The sequence below is a fragment of the Vicugna pacos genome, chromosome 10 (assembly GCF_048564905.1).
Source record: "Vicugna pacos chromosome 10, VicPac4, whole genome shotgun sequence".
Taxonomy (NCBI): Eukaryota; Metazoa; Chordata; class Mammalia; order Artiodactyla; family Camelidae; genus Vicugna; species Vicugna pacos.
In genome coordinates, this window is record NC_132996.1 from 14,763,562 (window position 1) to 14,779,686 (window position 16,125).

Below are 16,125 nucleotides of genomic sequence, written 5' to 3' on the forward strand. Positions count from 1 at the left end.
TGCCGACTGTGCTGTTCTCTTTTTTTCTTCTTTCTTTTAATAGTGTTAGGGAGAAGATTTTAATTTTTTCTCATTCCAGGAATATATTTGCATATTATTTTGTTGTTATGCAGATTTTTATTGCATTTATTACCTTCTGCATATTGAGGAGGATTACAGATTGACTGTTTTCCGCAAAGGGGAAAATAAAGAGCTTGAGTTACAGTGAATGTACAGAAAAGTTTGACTTAGAATTGGAAAGAGTATTTTGTTTTTCTCACCTTTGCTTTCAAATAAATATTGTCTCACAATTGATTGTCCAGAGACCCCGTGTTAATGTAATTGTGCTCAGTTTGTCATCCAGGTCTGGTAGCCTCAGAATCCATTTGTTGATTGAATGGGAGAAAGGAAGAGGGGGTGAAAGTCTGCAGAAGCTTGTGTTAACTAAGATCTATCCCCCACTGGTAGAGGATCTTGTTCGGACATTATCACCTCATCAGTCAGCTCATCAAGATACCAGTCTGCAGAAAATCCTCCGGTTCTTTTCAGTGGCTTTAATGACATTGTTTTCGGAAGCCCTGTGAAAGGACTGAGCTCTAGTTTTTGGATGACTGCCTTTTTCTTTAGAGATAGTCTCTGGGCCTACTGAGAATCATCTGGTGTGACATTTTGCTCCAATAGAAGAAGTATTACTTAAAAATTTCTGCTACTTAACAAAGGAAACATCAATATATTTTGGTCTTTTCCTTAGCGTCAGATAAAGAATGGGATACTAATTAAATGGTCGAAATCTAGGAGACTAAAGGATTAATGTAAGAATTACAAACAACTTTTCTTTTACTTGGATTTTTCTTAGGATAATTTTATCATTTATTTTTATTCTCATAAAAATAAACACTCATTATACTTTTATAAAGTTCATTCTTCACATTTAGGAATTTATAAATATAATGATAAAGATAGAAGTTTAAAAAAGTACAATTTAAGATGCTATGTAGGTTTTCTGTCTGTGTATATATGAACTTTTATTTGACTGTCATGATAGCTGCTCAGGAGGCTTCATGTTCACTTGGTAGCCCTTGCGTTTATGACGCTCAGATTAAAGGATGCTTCAAATGTAGTGCTATTAACTGTAGACTTCATAGTTTGGGTAGCTTTATAAGCGCTCTTTCATATGCTACTTTTGCTGTGTGAGGGGTGTTGTTTTTGTTTGTTAGTTGGTTTGTTGGTTTAGTCCTATCAATATAGTGTCATCTCCAGAGGTTTTCTTTCCGATTTACAACCAAATGAACTTTGTGATTATATAAATGGAGAATTGTAGCTGTGTTATATTATGGTTGTTTTTATTAATAATTCTGATTTTTTTCTTTGCATTTAAATCAATTTGGAATCATTCAGTAAAAATTTAATTTATATTAATTTTTAGCATCCAAGGATATGTCATATCTAATGTAGCTGTTTGAGTGAACAGTTCTATACTTGATGTGTAAAGTGCACATTTGACATTGGGCTTTGGCTTTATGTTTTTCAAGACCCATTTTAGGAAAGGGATAAATGGAGGGTAAAAAAAGAAAAAAGAGAAACACTGCAAATCACTAATTTGGTGGGATACTACATCGATTGGAAAGGAGACTGAAAAGCAAGGGTCATATCATAAGAAAAATTTATTAGTCATCTTATTATAATAGTTTTGTTGATCAAAAGTAGCAGTACGTCAGTTAATAAAATTATTTTGAAAAATGTGAACTCAAATCAAAGAGTAGGTATGCTTAAAGGAGAAAAATAAAGTGCGTTCTTGGATCTGTGGACTGTAGGGTACAGCCACCTCCGTCTGAATCTTACTTCCTCTCCAAGTGTGTTATAAGAACTGTCAGTGGTGAAAACAAAGTGCAAAGTCAAGGTCAGTTAAACATCTGATTCAATATGTGTTCATAAATATGAAGATAAAATCTACATCTTGAGCCTCAGCCACACTTTGTAACCACTGTGGTCACAAACATTTTACATCTAACTATTCAGTGGCCTGGAGAAGATAGCTGTCATCAAGTGTAGATTTTCAGTATTTCGTGGAAACTGCTCTCCTTCAGTTAGTGATGGATTTACTGTTATTAGCAATTGAGTTGTTTCCATTTATGTCGTTCTGAACAGTGCTGCTATGAATATCCTGTTAATTGCTGCCTGAGACACTATGAAAGTTTCTGCAGAATATATACCTCGGAATGGAAATATTGGCCCATAGGATATGCAAAGGTTAAACTTAAAAGATAATACCAAATTGTTTTCCAAAACTATTGCACCAACTTTCATTCCCTCCAGACATATATAAGAACTTATGCTGATACACATCCTCTCTAGCACTTTGTCTTAGGAGATTAATTTCTGTCAATTGACTGCCACGTAATGCGAATGCTATCTTACGGTGTGTAGTTTTAATTCGCATTTCACAGGTTACTAATGAGATTGTGCATCCCTTGGTATACTTATGGGTCGTATGTGTTTCTTCTCACCTTTCCTTTATAAGATTTTAGTATTAATCTATACTAATGATTCTTGCTATTTTTATATATGCTGTTGTGATATATTAATCATAAAAATATGCATAGTCATTAAAGTGAAATAAAGACGTAGTTTAAGAGTGTATAAAATGGTGGGTAAATTTCTCATAAAAGCTGCATAGTTAAAATAGTTAACAAATTTAAAGACTAGGAAATAATTGTATTTTGAAATGATCTTATGCTTTTTTTTAAATAGCTTGATGTTTATTTTTCTTTTGACAGAACGATTTCGAGATTTACTGCTTCCTCCGTCTAGTCAAGACTCTGAAATTCTGCCTTTCATCCAATCTAGAAATTATCCCAAGTAAGCAGTAAGAGTTCCCTGGGTATTGAGAAGGGCATGGGCATGAGGATGGGAGAGATTTGGAAGGGCAAAGACAAAATGTTTTCCTATTTTAGGATTTCTGAAAAAGCCCGAGTAACCCAAGCTAACTAACTAGGGCATCAGCAGCTATGTAATGTGTCAACTCTTCACAGCTGGGTCAGAGAGAAAAGCTCGCTGCACGTGTACCCCAGCTGTGGTCGGGGAGCTGTCACTGAGTGCACACCATAGGGTAACTCCATCAGTGTCTGGTCGTGCTTCATTTTGCTTGATGTTGTATCAACGGGGACGGATACTTTGTGGCTGATCCCTCATCTGGTTTCCTGTTTTCTATCCTTCAAATGTAAAGATTTATTTATATTTAAAAAGTGGTTTTCAAAATCACCATGTGCTAGATATGATTTTTAACCATTTCTATATATTCTTTTTTTACCATCTTGATGACTCTTTTCTTAAGTGGGGCAGACCTTTCCTTAGGTGCCCCAAGTGTACTTACTGGTTGAAGCAGTGTGCCTTCATCTTCCCAGAGAATAAGTAGCAGGGATTTTTTGTTTTTGTTTTTTATGGGGTTTTGTTTGTTTGTTTGTTTTGGAGGGAGGTAATTAGGTTTATTTATTTACTTATTTATTTAATGGAGGTACGAGGGATTGAACCCAGGACCTCGTTCATGCTAAGCATGTGCTCTACCTCTGAGCTATACCCTCCCCCCGAGTAGCAGATAGCAGATCTTATTAGGCATCCTCTTCCCTAAAAAACAGTGTATGCTGGTATCTTGATCCTTCCTATGGAAGCCCGGAGTACCCTCTACTTTTTGAGTAACCTGACTCTCTTTACCGCCAGGTGTGCAGCAGGCTAAAGAATGAATAAACTGTTACCTGAAACAGAATAAAAAAGGTTACCAAATTAAAGAATTAGAGCTTGGTTTATACACATATTTTATCAAAACTCATCACAATGCTAAATGATTCCTTCTTTGATCAGTTTGGCAATTTATTCTGGTGTTCCCTGAACGTCACTTTCTGGGATTTTTTTTTTCCCCTGATGCTTAGCTTTGATAATATTTATTTAATTCTGATCACAAAATAAATGTAGAATCTGAACTGTCTGTTCATTGTTTCAGGTTTAGAGATTAACCCAGGTTTAATCTCCAGCAATGATCTTCCAATGTTCTCTTAATACACACAGGGACATGCATGTGCCTGGACCAGCCTTGCATGGGTACATTATTCTTCGTGTATGTGTTGACAAGGGGCGTGGAGTTGCCTGAAGGGGTCCATGCATGTCTACCGGTATTTTTGCCCACTGCTGTGATCTGCACGGGCCAATGATACTTGCTTTTCTGCCTCGGAGGCTTCTTGTCTGACTGACATCATTGCTTCAAGGGGAAATCAGAGAGGTTTCTCAGCTGGATATCTGCTGGCAGCTGTTTCCCTAGGTTTCCTTAGCTATAGCGTCTTCCGTGTATCCTTCTTGTTTTAGATGACATTTCTCATAGTGATCTTGTTCTTAGTGACTTTTCTCATGATGTGACCCGTTCCAATATTTAACAGAGATGCCATGTTGACAGTGTCTTTGTCAGTGTCTAACCCTTGGGGTTTTTGACAACTTTTTGACATCTATAGATTAGAAGAATGAAAATCATCCATTGATGCCATACACCTCATGTTATGACAGTTAAGAGTGTGGATCCTTCCCCAGCAACATGGAATCCTCACTGGTGTGTGCGGTCCACAGATTTGTGAATTCCTCCACCCCCCACCAAAAAAAAAGAGTGTGGACCCTGACCCAGACTATCTTACCTGCTGACCTGCTGACTGTGACCTGGGCGACTTAACCCTCTGTGCCTCAGTTCCACCTGCATAAAAGGAGAAAGTACTCACCATTCATAGGTGATATAAGGATTAAGTGAAGTAATAAAAATATTTTAACTGACCTTGACACCTAGGAAATACTGCTTTTTAGCTGCAAATGTTATTTATTGCTATTCACTTCAAATTGCATATAGAATTAACTAGATTTGCATGTTTCCAAACACCATAAGGAAATAGATTATTCATTTATCTTACAGGAGAGCTCTTATGTCAAGATACTTTTGTCCCCCCGCCCTTATTAATATTTAGAGAAGTACTGTTTATTCAGTATTTCTAAATTACCGCCAGATGCCGATGGCACTGCATAGATGACCACTTAACATCTTTATGAGCTTCAGTTTTCTGAACTATCAAATGAAAGCATGCTAATTAAAGGTTTCTGGGTCTGAATAATATTTATATAAAAATCTGGCTTAAATGCAATTAGTTTGTTTAAGTTACAGAATATTAAGTGCTTTCATCTTCTTGCTGCTGGTTAATTGTCTCGTTTGGCAGAATTTTAGGAGGCGCTCGTGGGATAGAGAAAGGATAATATAATTCAATTTGTGCTGTGCCTAGGGAGTGCTGAGTTGGTCCTGGAAAGGGCATAGGAGCAAAAACCCGAAACAGTGCCCGCGTAAAGAATGCTGGGTAGAAGAAGAGGAAGTTGTGGTAAGGACCCATCAGTAAATACAAGTGGGCGGGGATTTGTGTATGTCTGGACCTAATTCAAACTAATTTCATACTATTCAAGATTTTAAAGACTCTCATTTATTCTCCCATTTATCTTCACTCTCAAATATACCCTATTCATTATTAAAGATAACTAAAAGTCAAGGAATCTGTCATTTGGGGACCCACAGAATCTTCTGGAAAGCCAAAAATGTAACCGAACCATTAGTATTTGTTGCTTTCGTTCATGATGCAGTCTCCCTATTTGCATTGATTTTTCTAGTTCTTTTACTGACTCATTGAATATAGATTCCATTAGTGAGAGGCACGTTTTACGAGCTAAAACGTAGGTTAGGAAGTGACTTATTTGCCGTATATGATGCAGCGTCACAGAGTGCTACTTACAGAGAGTCGTGTAGCTGGCTGACGTCCTTTAGTTACAGGAGACTCACTCTGCTCTAGTTAATGCCGGCTGACGAGTGGGCCGCGGTAACTGGGACTGAGAGTCGGCTCTCTGGTTAGCATAGTGTGCCTGCAACCTTAAGCATTCGATCAGGAGACACCCAACAGACAATAAAACATGGAAAAGGGTGTTATGTTTAAGAGAAAAATATTCATGAAGAGGAGAACTGACTAGTTCTTGAAATGTGTGTGTTTTAATGGAAAGCTTTTTTTTTTAAAAAAATATTACCTGTGATGGTGCTGAGAACCATTGTTTGAAAATATAATAATGTTAATTAATCACATTCCTACATTCACAAACTCGTATTTGACCTATCGCCAAAGCCGGGCACTTCTGTTCTCATCAGAATATCATAGAAGACATTGCACCATGCAAATTCTCAGAGCCTGAAGAGGTGTGTCAGAAACAGACAGCAGAGTGAAAAGAAGAAAATGAATGCATACTTAATACAAAGTAAGTGTTGATTCATAGGTTAGAGGAAAGAAACGGAGATAATGAAACTTAAGTTTTATTGCCCATTACTCAGCTGGCATCTTTGTTATTAACTTTGAAGGATTTGGCTTTATAATGTGTTTAGACTAGAGGGTAGCTATAAATATTATTATCCTTGTAAATGCAGCTTGGGGATGTAAATGGTTGAGAACGTTTGGCGTAATTTTACTCACAAAGGACTTGCAACCATTTTGGCAATTAGACCAGCAGAACATATTCCAGTGGCTCTGGAAGTTTAATAATAAGTATAAAAATATTGTGAAAGTGAGGAATAAACTTGCGTACCTCTGTTTGGTTCTCTTAAAGATCAACTTCTCTGGAATGCTCAGTGTCAAAGCTGTGTAGAGAGGGGAATGTTATTTGTGACAAAATTCAGAGCTCTTTCTCCTTGGCCTAGTTTGCCACCCAAGGACACTTTGATTATTTGGACAATAAAAGCAATGTCTCAACCCAATGTCATGTCCAATGGGCTGCTTAAAAATGGCTTCAAAAGGTGGTACTGGTTAATATACTTAAATTGCAGAGCTTCAGGTGACTTTTCTGGGCCTCATCTGCTCGCCAAGTTGTCTTCCTTTCTCTTCCCAAAGGCCCTCCCTCCCTCTTCAGTAATTTTTGTCCAGTCTGCACATCTCTAATACATTATTCACCTGAGCTAAGTTATCCCCATTCATAAAAAAAAACCGAAAACGCCCAACATTAACACTTTCTACAAGCCAGGATTGTGTTATGTGCTTTATTTGCATTTTAATCTTTACCATCTTCCTATGAGTTAGGCAGTACCATTTCCCCAAGTTTAGATTTTACAGATTAGGGGACTTAAGTTCAAAGAGGGTAAGTGACTTACCCAAAGTCATAAGGTAGAGCCTGGTCTCAAACCGGGTCTGTTTGGCCCTCAGATTTTACCTAATTGGGCTCTACTGCCTCTCATTTACTCATCTCTCCATTTTTCCATTCTTCAAATATTTATTGAACAATTACATGCACCAGAAGCAGTTGTAATGACTGAAAATACAAAAATTATTAGGAAGCATAGTATATAGCTTTGGGGGACCTAGGGTCCAGCAGGGGAAAAGCCAAATCAGAGTTTAATGGAGAAATTAAAGTTACAGCAATGTGATAAGTCTTATAAGTTATAGAGAAGTACACTAAATTCAATTGGAGGAGAGAAGATAAAGTGCCTTTCTGTCTAGGTAATTCGTGTAAAGTTTAATTATCCTTTTGGGTAAAATTTTGACAAGTGCTATGAAACCAAAGAGGCCTCTTAGATGAAACAGAGAGCATAACAACATATGGAGCCATGAAATGGGTGGTTCATTGAGAGATCACGTTTCATATTCAGGAGGGAGGTGATAAAGGGCCACTGCTGTCGTACTTGTAACAGGGAAAGGCAGACAAATGTCTGAGGATGTTAGGAGGTACAATTAGCACAACAGGATGACTGTTAGACAAAAGGGAGAGGGAGGGGAAGGGGATGAAAAGGGAAGGAAGAGGAAGAACTTCAAGGAAGGAGTTCAAGCCTTTTTTTATTGAAGTATAGTCAGTTATAATGTGTCAATTTCTGGTGTATAGCACAATGTCCCAGTCTGTGTGTGTGTGTGTATTCATTTTCATATTCTTTTTTATTAAAGGTTATTACAAGATACTGAATATAGTTCCCTGTGCTATACAGAAGAAATTTGGTTTTTATCTATTTTTATATACAGTGGCTAACATTTGCAAATCTCAAACTCTCAAATTTATCCCTTCCCACCCCCTTTCCCCGGTAGCCATAAGATTGTTTACTATGCCTGTGAGACTGTTTCTGTTTTGTAGATGAGTTCATTGGTGTCCTCGTTTTTCCTTTTCTTTTTTTTAAATTCCACATATGAGTGATATCAACATGGTATTTTTCTTTCTCTTTCTGGCTTACTTAGACAATCTCTAGGTCCATCCATGTTGCTGCAAATGGCATTATTTTAGTCTCTTTTATTGCTTTTCACTTCAGTCACAGCCTGGCTTACTGTCCTCATAACGGGACAAATGGCAGGTCTCTCAGAGCATGACTTTTTCTCTATTTCGAATATATTAGTAGTACTATAGGAAGGTTTCCTGTTTCTCCTTAACTCTCACATACAATTCTTCTAGCACCAGACGTGTGAGAGTTTTTCCCACACCAATCAATTCTTCTATACCAGCTGGGTATCTGGCAATTCAGTTCAGTTCTGCCACTAACCAGAGTTAGAGATGCCACATGTTAAGAGCTCAGTCTCATAAGATTGTTCACTCCCACTTCAGATGCCAGACACAAGTAGTAGATCCCCAAGTGATTCACCACTTCTGCCTAAATTAGTTAGAAATCAGGGTTCCTGTGACCCCCTCTTTGGATCCTGTCATTTGCTAGAACAGCTCACAGAACTCAGGGGAACACTCACCAATTTATTATACAATAAAGGACATGAAAAGCTTACGGAGGAACAGCCAGGTGAAAGGAAACACAGGGCGAGGCCTGGAAGGGTCCTGAGCGCAGGAGCTTCTGTCCCCGTGGAGTTGGAAGTGTGCCACCCCCTTGGCCCACAGACGTGTTCACCAACCAGGACACCCCTTTTCTGGAGGGTTTAATCACAGAGGCATGGTCAATTATTAACTTCAATTCCATCCCCTTTCCCCTCTCCAGAGAATAGGAGGTGGAGCCGAAAGTTTCAAGCTTCCAGTCATGGTTTGCCTGGTGTTTCAGGGGACCACCAGCTACTTCCATAAATTCCAGGAAATTCCAAGCCTATAGCTAGGATGTCAGGCAGCTGAACTCGCTAAACAAGCTGAGGAAGTAAACACTTCGTAGGAGATTAAGTTAAGCACGTTGGATTCTCCGTCTAGTGCCTTTGAAAGCTAGGTACTTTCCTTGTTTTGCCTCATCCTGCATTCTCAGCTGTCACACGTCTCCTCAGACCTCAGCTGGTTTTAAGTTTTGAAGGGGGTTTGTTTGTTTTGACTTAGAAATTGTCTATCAGTTGAGAGAGGAAATGGCCCGAAGTTCTTCCTTTGTTAAAAATCTTAAAATCCTATCTTAACGTTCTTGGACGGAAACGACCTCCTTTTTGCAAAAGGTGATGCACAGTCCTCAACAGCATTCTCAGCTCTAGATGAGCAATATGTTATCAGAGTTACACCGTGATTTTAGAAACAGCTTATGAACTCTATAGTGTAAATGAATATTAAAAACGCAGTTAAAAGTTAATCAATTCATAATGGTTATGGTAGTATAATTTTTATTATATGCCTAGTTTATGGGAATTCCTTGCCAAAGAGGTTTTTTTTTTGCAGCCCTTAAATTAATTAACGATTTCTCTTTGTAAAGCCTTGAGTGAATAATTCAGAACTCCAAGAAACAGGTATCAATCAAAGCAGATTTTCAGACAGTGTTGCTCTCATTTATGCATAAGATTGCATTAGGTAATAATCACTCATTAATTACAGAGGTTTCTTAGCCCCCTGCTGGTGAAGTTTCTTTCCTTCCATCATTCCGGAAGTGCAAACAATGTGGACCACCACCCACCACCTCCTGCCAAATTTAAAGTCAAATTTTAGGGGCCTGCCCAGGTCACCATCTTTAAAATCCCCACCTGTACCAGCTCACTCTGTCCTCCTTAACCTGCTCCACCAGCAACATCATTGTCACATGGGATATTGTTAGAAATACAAGTTCTCAGACTTTACCCCAGACTTACAGACCCAGAAAATCAGGTGGTGGAGCCCAGCACTCTGTTTTAGCAAGCCTTCCAAAAAATTCTGATGCACACTAACATTTGGAGACCATTAGAGAAAGAAAGATTGTGAAGACTTTCTCAAGCTTTTTAACTCCCTCCCACTTGTTGTTTTTCTCATACGATACGTCCTGGGAGTGGAATGGTCTAAACCTGTAATACTATCCTCTCCAGGGCAACAGTTCATCACATTTACTTTTTTCCCAGAAAAGAACTGTTACATGAAGGATGGCTCCTGAATCTATCCATTCTGCAAAGCAGGATTTTCCAAGAGTTTCTTGGCACAGCATGCCCTTTTCAGATTCTGTTTTGCCTTTATGTATTAGCACTAACCAAAATAATTTATAATTGACTGTACTCATTAATATGTGATCATTAAGGAGATGAGCTTTGGAGGCAAACTTACAAAGAATCTAATAGCAGTCTTTCTTCTTAATAGAAGTGTGGCTTTGAGAAAATTACTTAGCAGTTTTGAGTTTTAGTTCCCACTGCAGTAAGAGGGAGATTATACTTTGCTGTGAAAGTTCCTGTGAAAGAATGTAGATTAAGAGTGAAGGTGTGGATAGAACATTTAGAGTAGACCCTGGGTTAAGTTCACCATTTAATGAAGAGCATCCATTATTATGATACCTCATTTTAGTTTTCAGAGATAAGAGTCTCCGATAGTTTTTGATTTTTTTTTAATTACAAGAACTTTTTAAAGTAAAAGCTAATTAGATAAAGATAAAAAGGCAAACCATTGTCCAGAAATGTATGTTTGCATCAGCATTAAATGGATGTAAATTACAACTCTTCATAATGATACCTAACCTTTATCCCATGCTTACTGTGTCCAGACACCATGTCAAAAGCTTTAACAGGTATATTTGCATTCGGCTACATAAAGCAGAGACATAGCTAAAATTGATGGGGGCTTATTTTTCTCATGGAACAAGAAGTACCAAGGGAAGTGGTGGCTTCTATTGGTTCAGTGTCAGCATGTTCCATCTGGGGGGCCTGCAACTCCCTTCCCCTTTCCCACTCGTGATGGCCAGACGTCTCCTTCAGCTTCAGCGTCACGTTCTCACTCCAGGCAGGAGGAAGAAGGGCAAAGAGCATGTAAAGTGCAGGCAAGCCAAGGTGGTCTCCCTTTCAGTGAACTTCTCAGAATGCCAGCCCAAAACCTCGTCCATCTTATTAGCCTCAGCTGGGTATTATGGCTGCCGCCATTTGTAAGAATGGGTGGGAAATACAATTTTGCTTGTTTTTTTATCTTAAGAGGATACATTACTATAACACCACCACCAATTGGGAATGAGGAAAATACATAAAGGGTAGGAAATCAGTAGTCATTGCTTTGCCTGAATTATTTCATTTACTCCTTGCAATAACCAGTGAGATGTGTATTATTTTATCACTTTGTATTTACAGAGGATATAATTGAGGTGTGAGAGATAGGGAGCTTGCTCAAGGTCACACAGCTATTAGCTGGTGGAGCCATGACTGAAACTCCGGTTAGAGCCTGCATTCTAATTCACTCTATTACTATATATTAAACACGTAGTTTTATTCATTTTCTTTAATAACCCTCTTAAGTTTTTTTTTTTCCTCCCACTTGGATTTTTAAAGGCTGATTTTTGCTGTTAAAATGTCTGTACTGAAAGTAATTGCTATGAACATTTTGAGAACAGAAAATTTCACCCTGCTGTGAGCATGCTCCCCTCTAGTGAATGAGGTCTCAAGAATATTGTCTCTAAATTAAAGTTGAAGGCAAATGAACGTGTTGAGCATATTTTGTTCCTTCAACTTCTTTCAGCAAATATTTGTTTAGTGCCTATTGTGTGTCAGCAAATGGAGGCAACAACTGGGCTGAACTGTTTTAACACAGTGTCCAAGTTTTCCTGGGTTTTTGAGTTAGTATTAAAACCCAAGAAGGAAATCTATTTATTCCTAGACAATGGGGCTCATTGTCCTTATAAAAATATGTTTTATTCTTACAGAGTTCTGATGTTTTCAAATCACTTTCATGTGTCATATTTTATCTATTACATCCATTTATTTCTTCTATTAATTTTAATTATTATATAATTTTCCTCTTGTTTATTAAGAGCCTCTAATCAATAGATTAGTGAGTTTAGAAGCTAGAATGAGAGAAGCTTACAGCAGTAGAGTGATTATTTCATTCTGTCTGAAAAATGTTGCAGCTAGCAATATTTTGTCCCAACTGAAATTCAACATTTTGGGGTTCTGTTACTCCGGAATCACCCAGGGAAGAGAAAAATGAAGGCAGAGGAAAGTGAGGCAGAACATTAAAATCCATATACCCACAAAATACAGTAATATTGCATTTAATTCCCAAAGGCTATGTCACTTTATAGATTGAGATTTTGTTGGTGGTATTTCTGAATTCTTACTTTCTTGGATTATATTTTTAAATATTGTTCTATATCGTTGTTTTGGTTTGGTTTGGTTTGTTTTGGTTTTAAGAGACCACGATGTTTTGGACATTCCTTGCCTGTCTTCCTTTACAAGCACTTTTTTGCTGCTGGTATTTAGTGGTTATTTTTCTACAGGTAAGTCTCTGGCTCCTGGTAACGCTGAGGGTGTGAATTATGTGTGACTTTATTTTGCACTCTTCATTGATCGTACGGTTTGGGGGAGGATTCATATTTAGGTAGCAGACGTTATCCTCCAGATCCTAAAACAGCTAAGTCATCACTTTGTATAAACATCTCAGAGAAGACGATACTCAGAGAACACAGAAGAAAAACAGAGGGAAAATCCCACCTTATTACTGACGTTAACAGAGTTCTCTGGAAAGATGCGCAAGAGCAGTGCTTTTCAGGCTTTCATTTGCCTACAAATCACCTGGCGATCTTAGTAAAACACAGATTCTGATTCAGTGAGTCTGAGGTTGGACCTAAGATTCTTTCTAGCAAGTTCTCAGGTGAAATTGATGTTGTTGGCCCAAGAACCGTGTTTAGGATAGAAACGTACCACGTCATATTAGTCAAAGCCTAATGAAGGGCGTTTCATTCCTTTCAAGGTCAAATTTTATCACATCTTTCTCCAGGGAAGAGAGTAGTTGGCGCTCAGCACACTAAGCAGAAGAGAGTAAAGATGTCTCTCCTCATGGTCACCTGTCTCTGATTACAAAGGAAACTCTGAAAGCACTCCCAGCTGATTATTAATAATGAGTCACAACGTATCTATAACGGTGGTTTTTTCCCTTAAAATCTGTTTTATCTGAACTAAATGTCATTACAAATATTTTGCTTTTGTTTGAACTTCCTTCCTGAATCTTGATCCTTTAACTTTCAACTTTTTTGTACCTTTATGTTTTAGGTGGCTCTCTTGAAAAGACTCATCACTCTGCTTTATTTTCTTATTCTAGTCTGACAGTCTTTCCCTTGAACTGAAGGTTTTAGTTCAATGACATTGAATTACATTCTACAGCATTATTTTGTACTGATTATTTGTCCCGCATTTCCTGTTTCTTCCCCTACCCCTCTCTTTTTTTTCTTTTGGCTGGGAAAACAAGGTGTATCATAATAAGAGAAGCCACGGGCTATTTCTTAATTGAATTGAGCTCTCTACACTAATGGAAATGAAATGGCAACAACAAAATATAGCACAGTTAAATTTGAGGTTTATAAGTTTATTCAAGCTAAAATTAGCTAGCATCTAAGGTAACGACTTGCTATACACATTGCTTTCAGTAGGAAGGTTAAGTTGCCATATGGATAAAAGAGGAGAACTAGGAAAAAGATGGAGTGGTTTGTTTGAGAAAAAAAAAATTGTAACAAATTTGAGCCTAAAGGCAGGTAAGTGGACAGAAAATAAAAAGGCTTCACCATCATCTTAATAAATAAAAGTACAAATTAAATTCAATTTAAAAAATAGCACCCTTTGTTGGAAAGGCTGATTGTCGTATAAAAGCCTGAATGAAAAATCTAAACTCAATCTTGAAGTGTTTATTTTAATTAAATATATTCCATCTAAAAGCTGTCAGAGGTAATTTTATTTTAGTTGCAGATGTATTTAAAAGTATGTTGGAATGGGGTGTGAAAGTTGGTTAGTTGTCATACTTGAAAATTCACGAGGGGTTGATCAGCTTGCAATTCATGTTTCCAGTTAACTTAGTGTGTGAAAAGTTTGAAGAATTTGGTAGCTTTTCTTTTAATTATTTGAACTATTTTTTTTTGCATATTAACAAATATTTCAAGTCACATATTAGCAGATCAGGCCTACTTTAGCCAGTGCAGAAAAAAAAACAAAACTAAAAGGCAAAAAAAAAAAAAAATCCTTAACTTTCCATAGGAACGAAGTCCAGTAGTGGGGATCCATCTGTTTATGTATGTGTATGTGTAAATTTAAGAGTGAAATATAAGCAGATTAGATGATCAAAAATAATCTTACTAGTATAGAAAACGTAAACATCTAAACACACACATTAATAATTTTTAATGCATGTTTGAGATGGTGGGAGAAGAAAATCCTTACTTGAGGTCATAAGCCATAAGAAGTGTCATATCTAGTTGAACAAGTGCAGTGAGCGCTAAAGCTCATATTTGCTCCTAAAAATGTATCTCTTTATCCCCAGAAGGCTAGAGCTGGTTTTAATGGACCAGGTGTGGTGGACAAGAGACAAGGCTGGCCTCTGAGGAGGGTTGGAGAACAGACCAGAGACCCCTACAAACAGCCCAGGCGCCTCAGGTGCAACAGCCTCAGTGAATAAGGAAGAGGTTAAACGGTCTGCTCTGCAGAAGGAGCTAGTGGAGATCACGGACTTATGTGACTTACTTTTGTCTTTGGTTCTGAGGGGAGTTTAAAAAGACGTCTCCCCTGATATTTAGCAACCAGAAGCTTTGTCTTACTTGTGTGAATTCATAGTATGTTGATAGCCTAATAAACACAGGGACAAAGCTTTAATTTAAAGTGAGTCCAGATTCATGCCATCCTCTTGTTGCCTGAAAGAGGAAAATGAAAATCCTCTCTTGGGGAGGATACACATTAATCCTCAAAGGATTCCTATACATAAGGCACCAAAGAATATGAGTCCTATTTTTTTTTTAAATAAGGAAGCAAAACATGATGAGCATGTTAGTAAAAATTACATATTTAAAAAGTATGAAACAAATGTTTAATACGTCTAAAGAAATAAAAGGGAGCATTAAAATCATGGCAGAGAGACAAGGGACAGTCACATTTCTCAAGGGGCTTTTGGGAAAGAGCCCATAGAGCTTCTAGAAGTGAAAGACACAATATCACAAACTTGAGCCTTTTAACGCAGCCATGGACAGAATAAAGGGGTTGTCAGATACAACTGAAATAGTTACCCAGAATGTGACACACAGAAACAGAGGTACGAAAACTATGAAAGAAAGGTTGAGATGTGATGGGTGGAGTGAGAACTTCATGCATCTCTTTTACCTTAGAGGTCCGAAAGGGAAAAGGGGAGAGTGATGGAGATGTATTATTAGCTCAAATTTAGGATACCAGTAAATCCCAAGCAACATTAGAAAAATAAATTCACCCTGGGGAAATTATAATTTACTTACAGAACAGTAAAAGCAGAGACCAACACTTAACATAAAAGTAGTCGAGACAGGGGAGGAGGAGAAACAAAAAGTGGGACCAACAGCACAGGGTGATACTGTGGTAAGTAATTCAACATAATTATAAACGGAATTCTATAGTTCAGAGCAAAAGCCTGTCAGGCTGGAATAAGAAAATAAAACAAGGCTGTAAGCTAGCTATACTCAAGAGATTCGCTCAAAACATAAAGACAGGCAGACGGTTAAAAATGAGGGGTACAGCAGAGAAATTCTAACCAAAGAAAAATTGCTTCAAATCAAATAGACTTTAAGGCAAAAATATGTTCGGGCCTAAAGCTAGAGTTCATATTCAATGAAAAAAGATTCAGTTGAGCATTTCTCGGATTGAACAAATTAGAATGAAGTCCTGTTTGGGAAGACAGTTTTGGTTTGTTTGGTTTCATAAACAGAAATGGAGGCCACTCGGGTGGTAGATCTAAGCCATTTGTTACATGTGTGGCCTTGAGCAAGTGTGT

At 37.7% G+C, this 16,125-nt stretch overlaps 1 protein-coding gene across 1 annotated transcript in view; it reads left to right on the forward strand.

Annotated features, from left to right (window-relative positions):
- NOX4 (NADPH oxidase 4) overlaps positions 1-16,125 on the forward strand; it is a 126,258-nt gene that overhangs the window by 90,982 nt on the left and 19,151 nt on the right. The window contains exon 13 of the mRNA XM_006218368.4: positions 2,757-2,838. Coding sequence (XP_006218430.2) covers positions 2,757-2,838 — 82 coding nt within the window. The remainder of the gene's footprint in view (positions 1-2,756; positions 2,839-16,125) is intronic.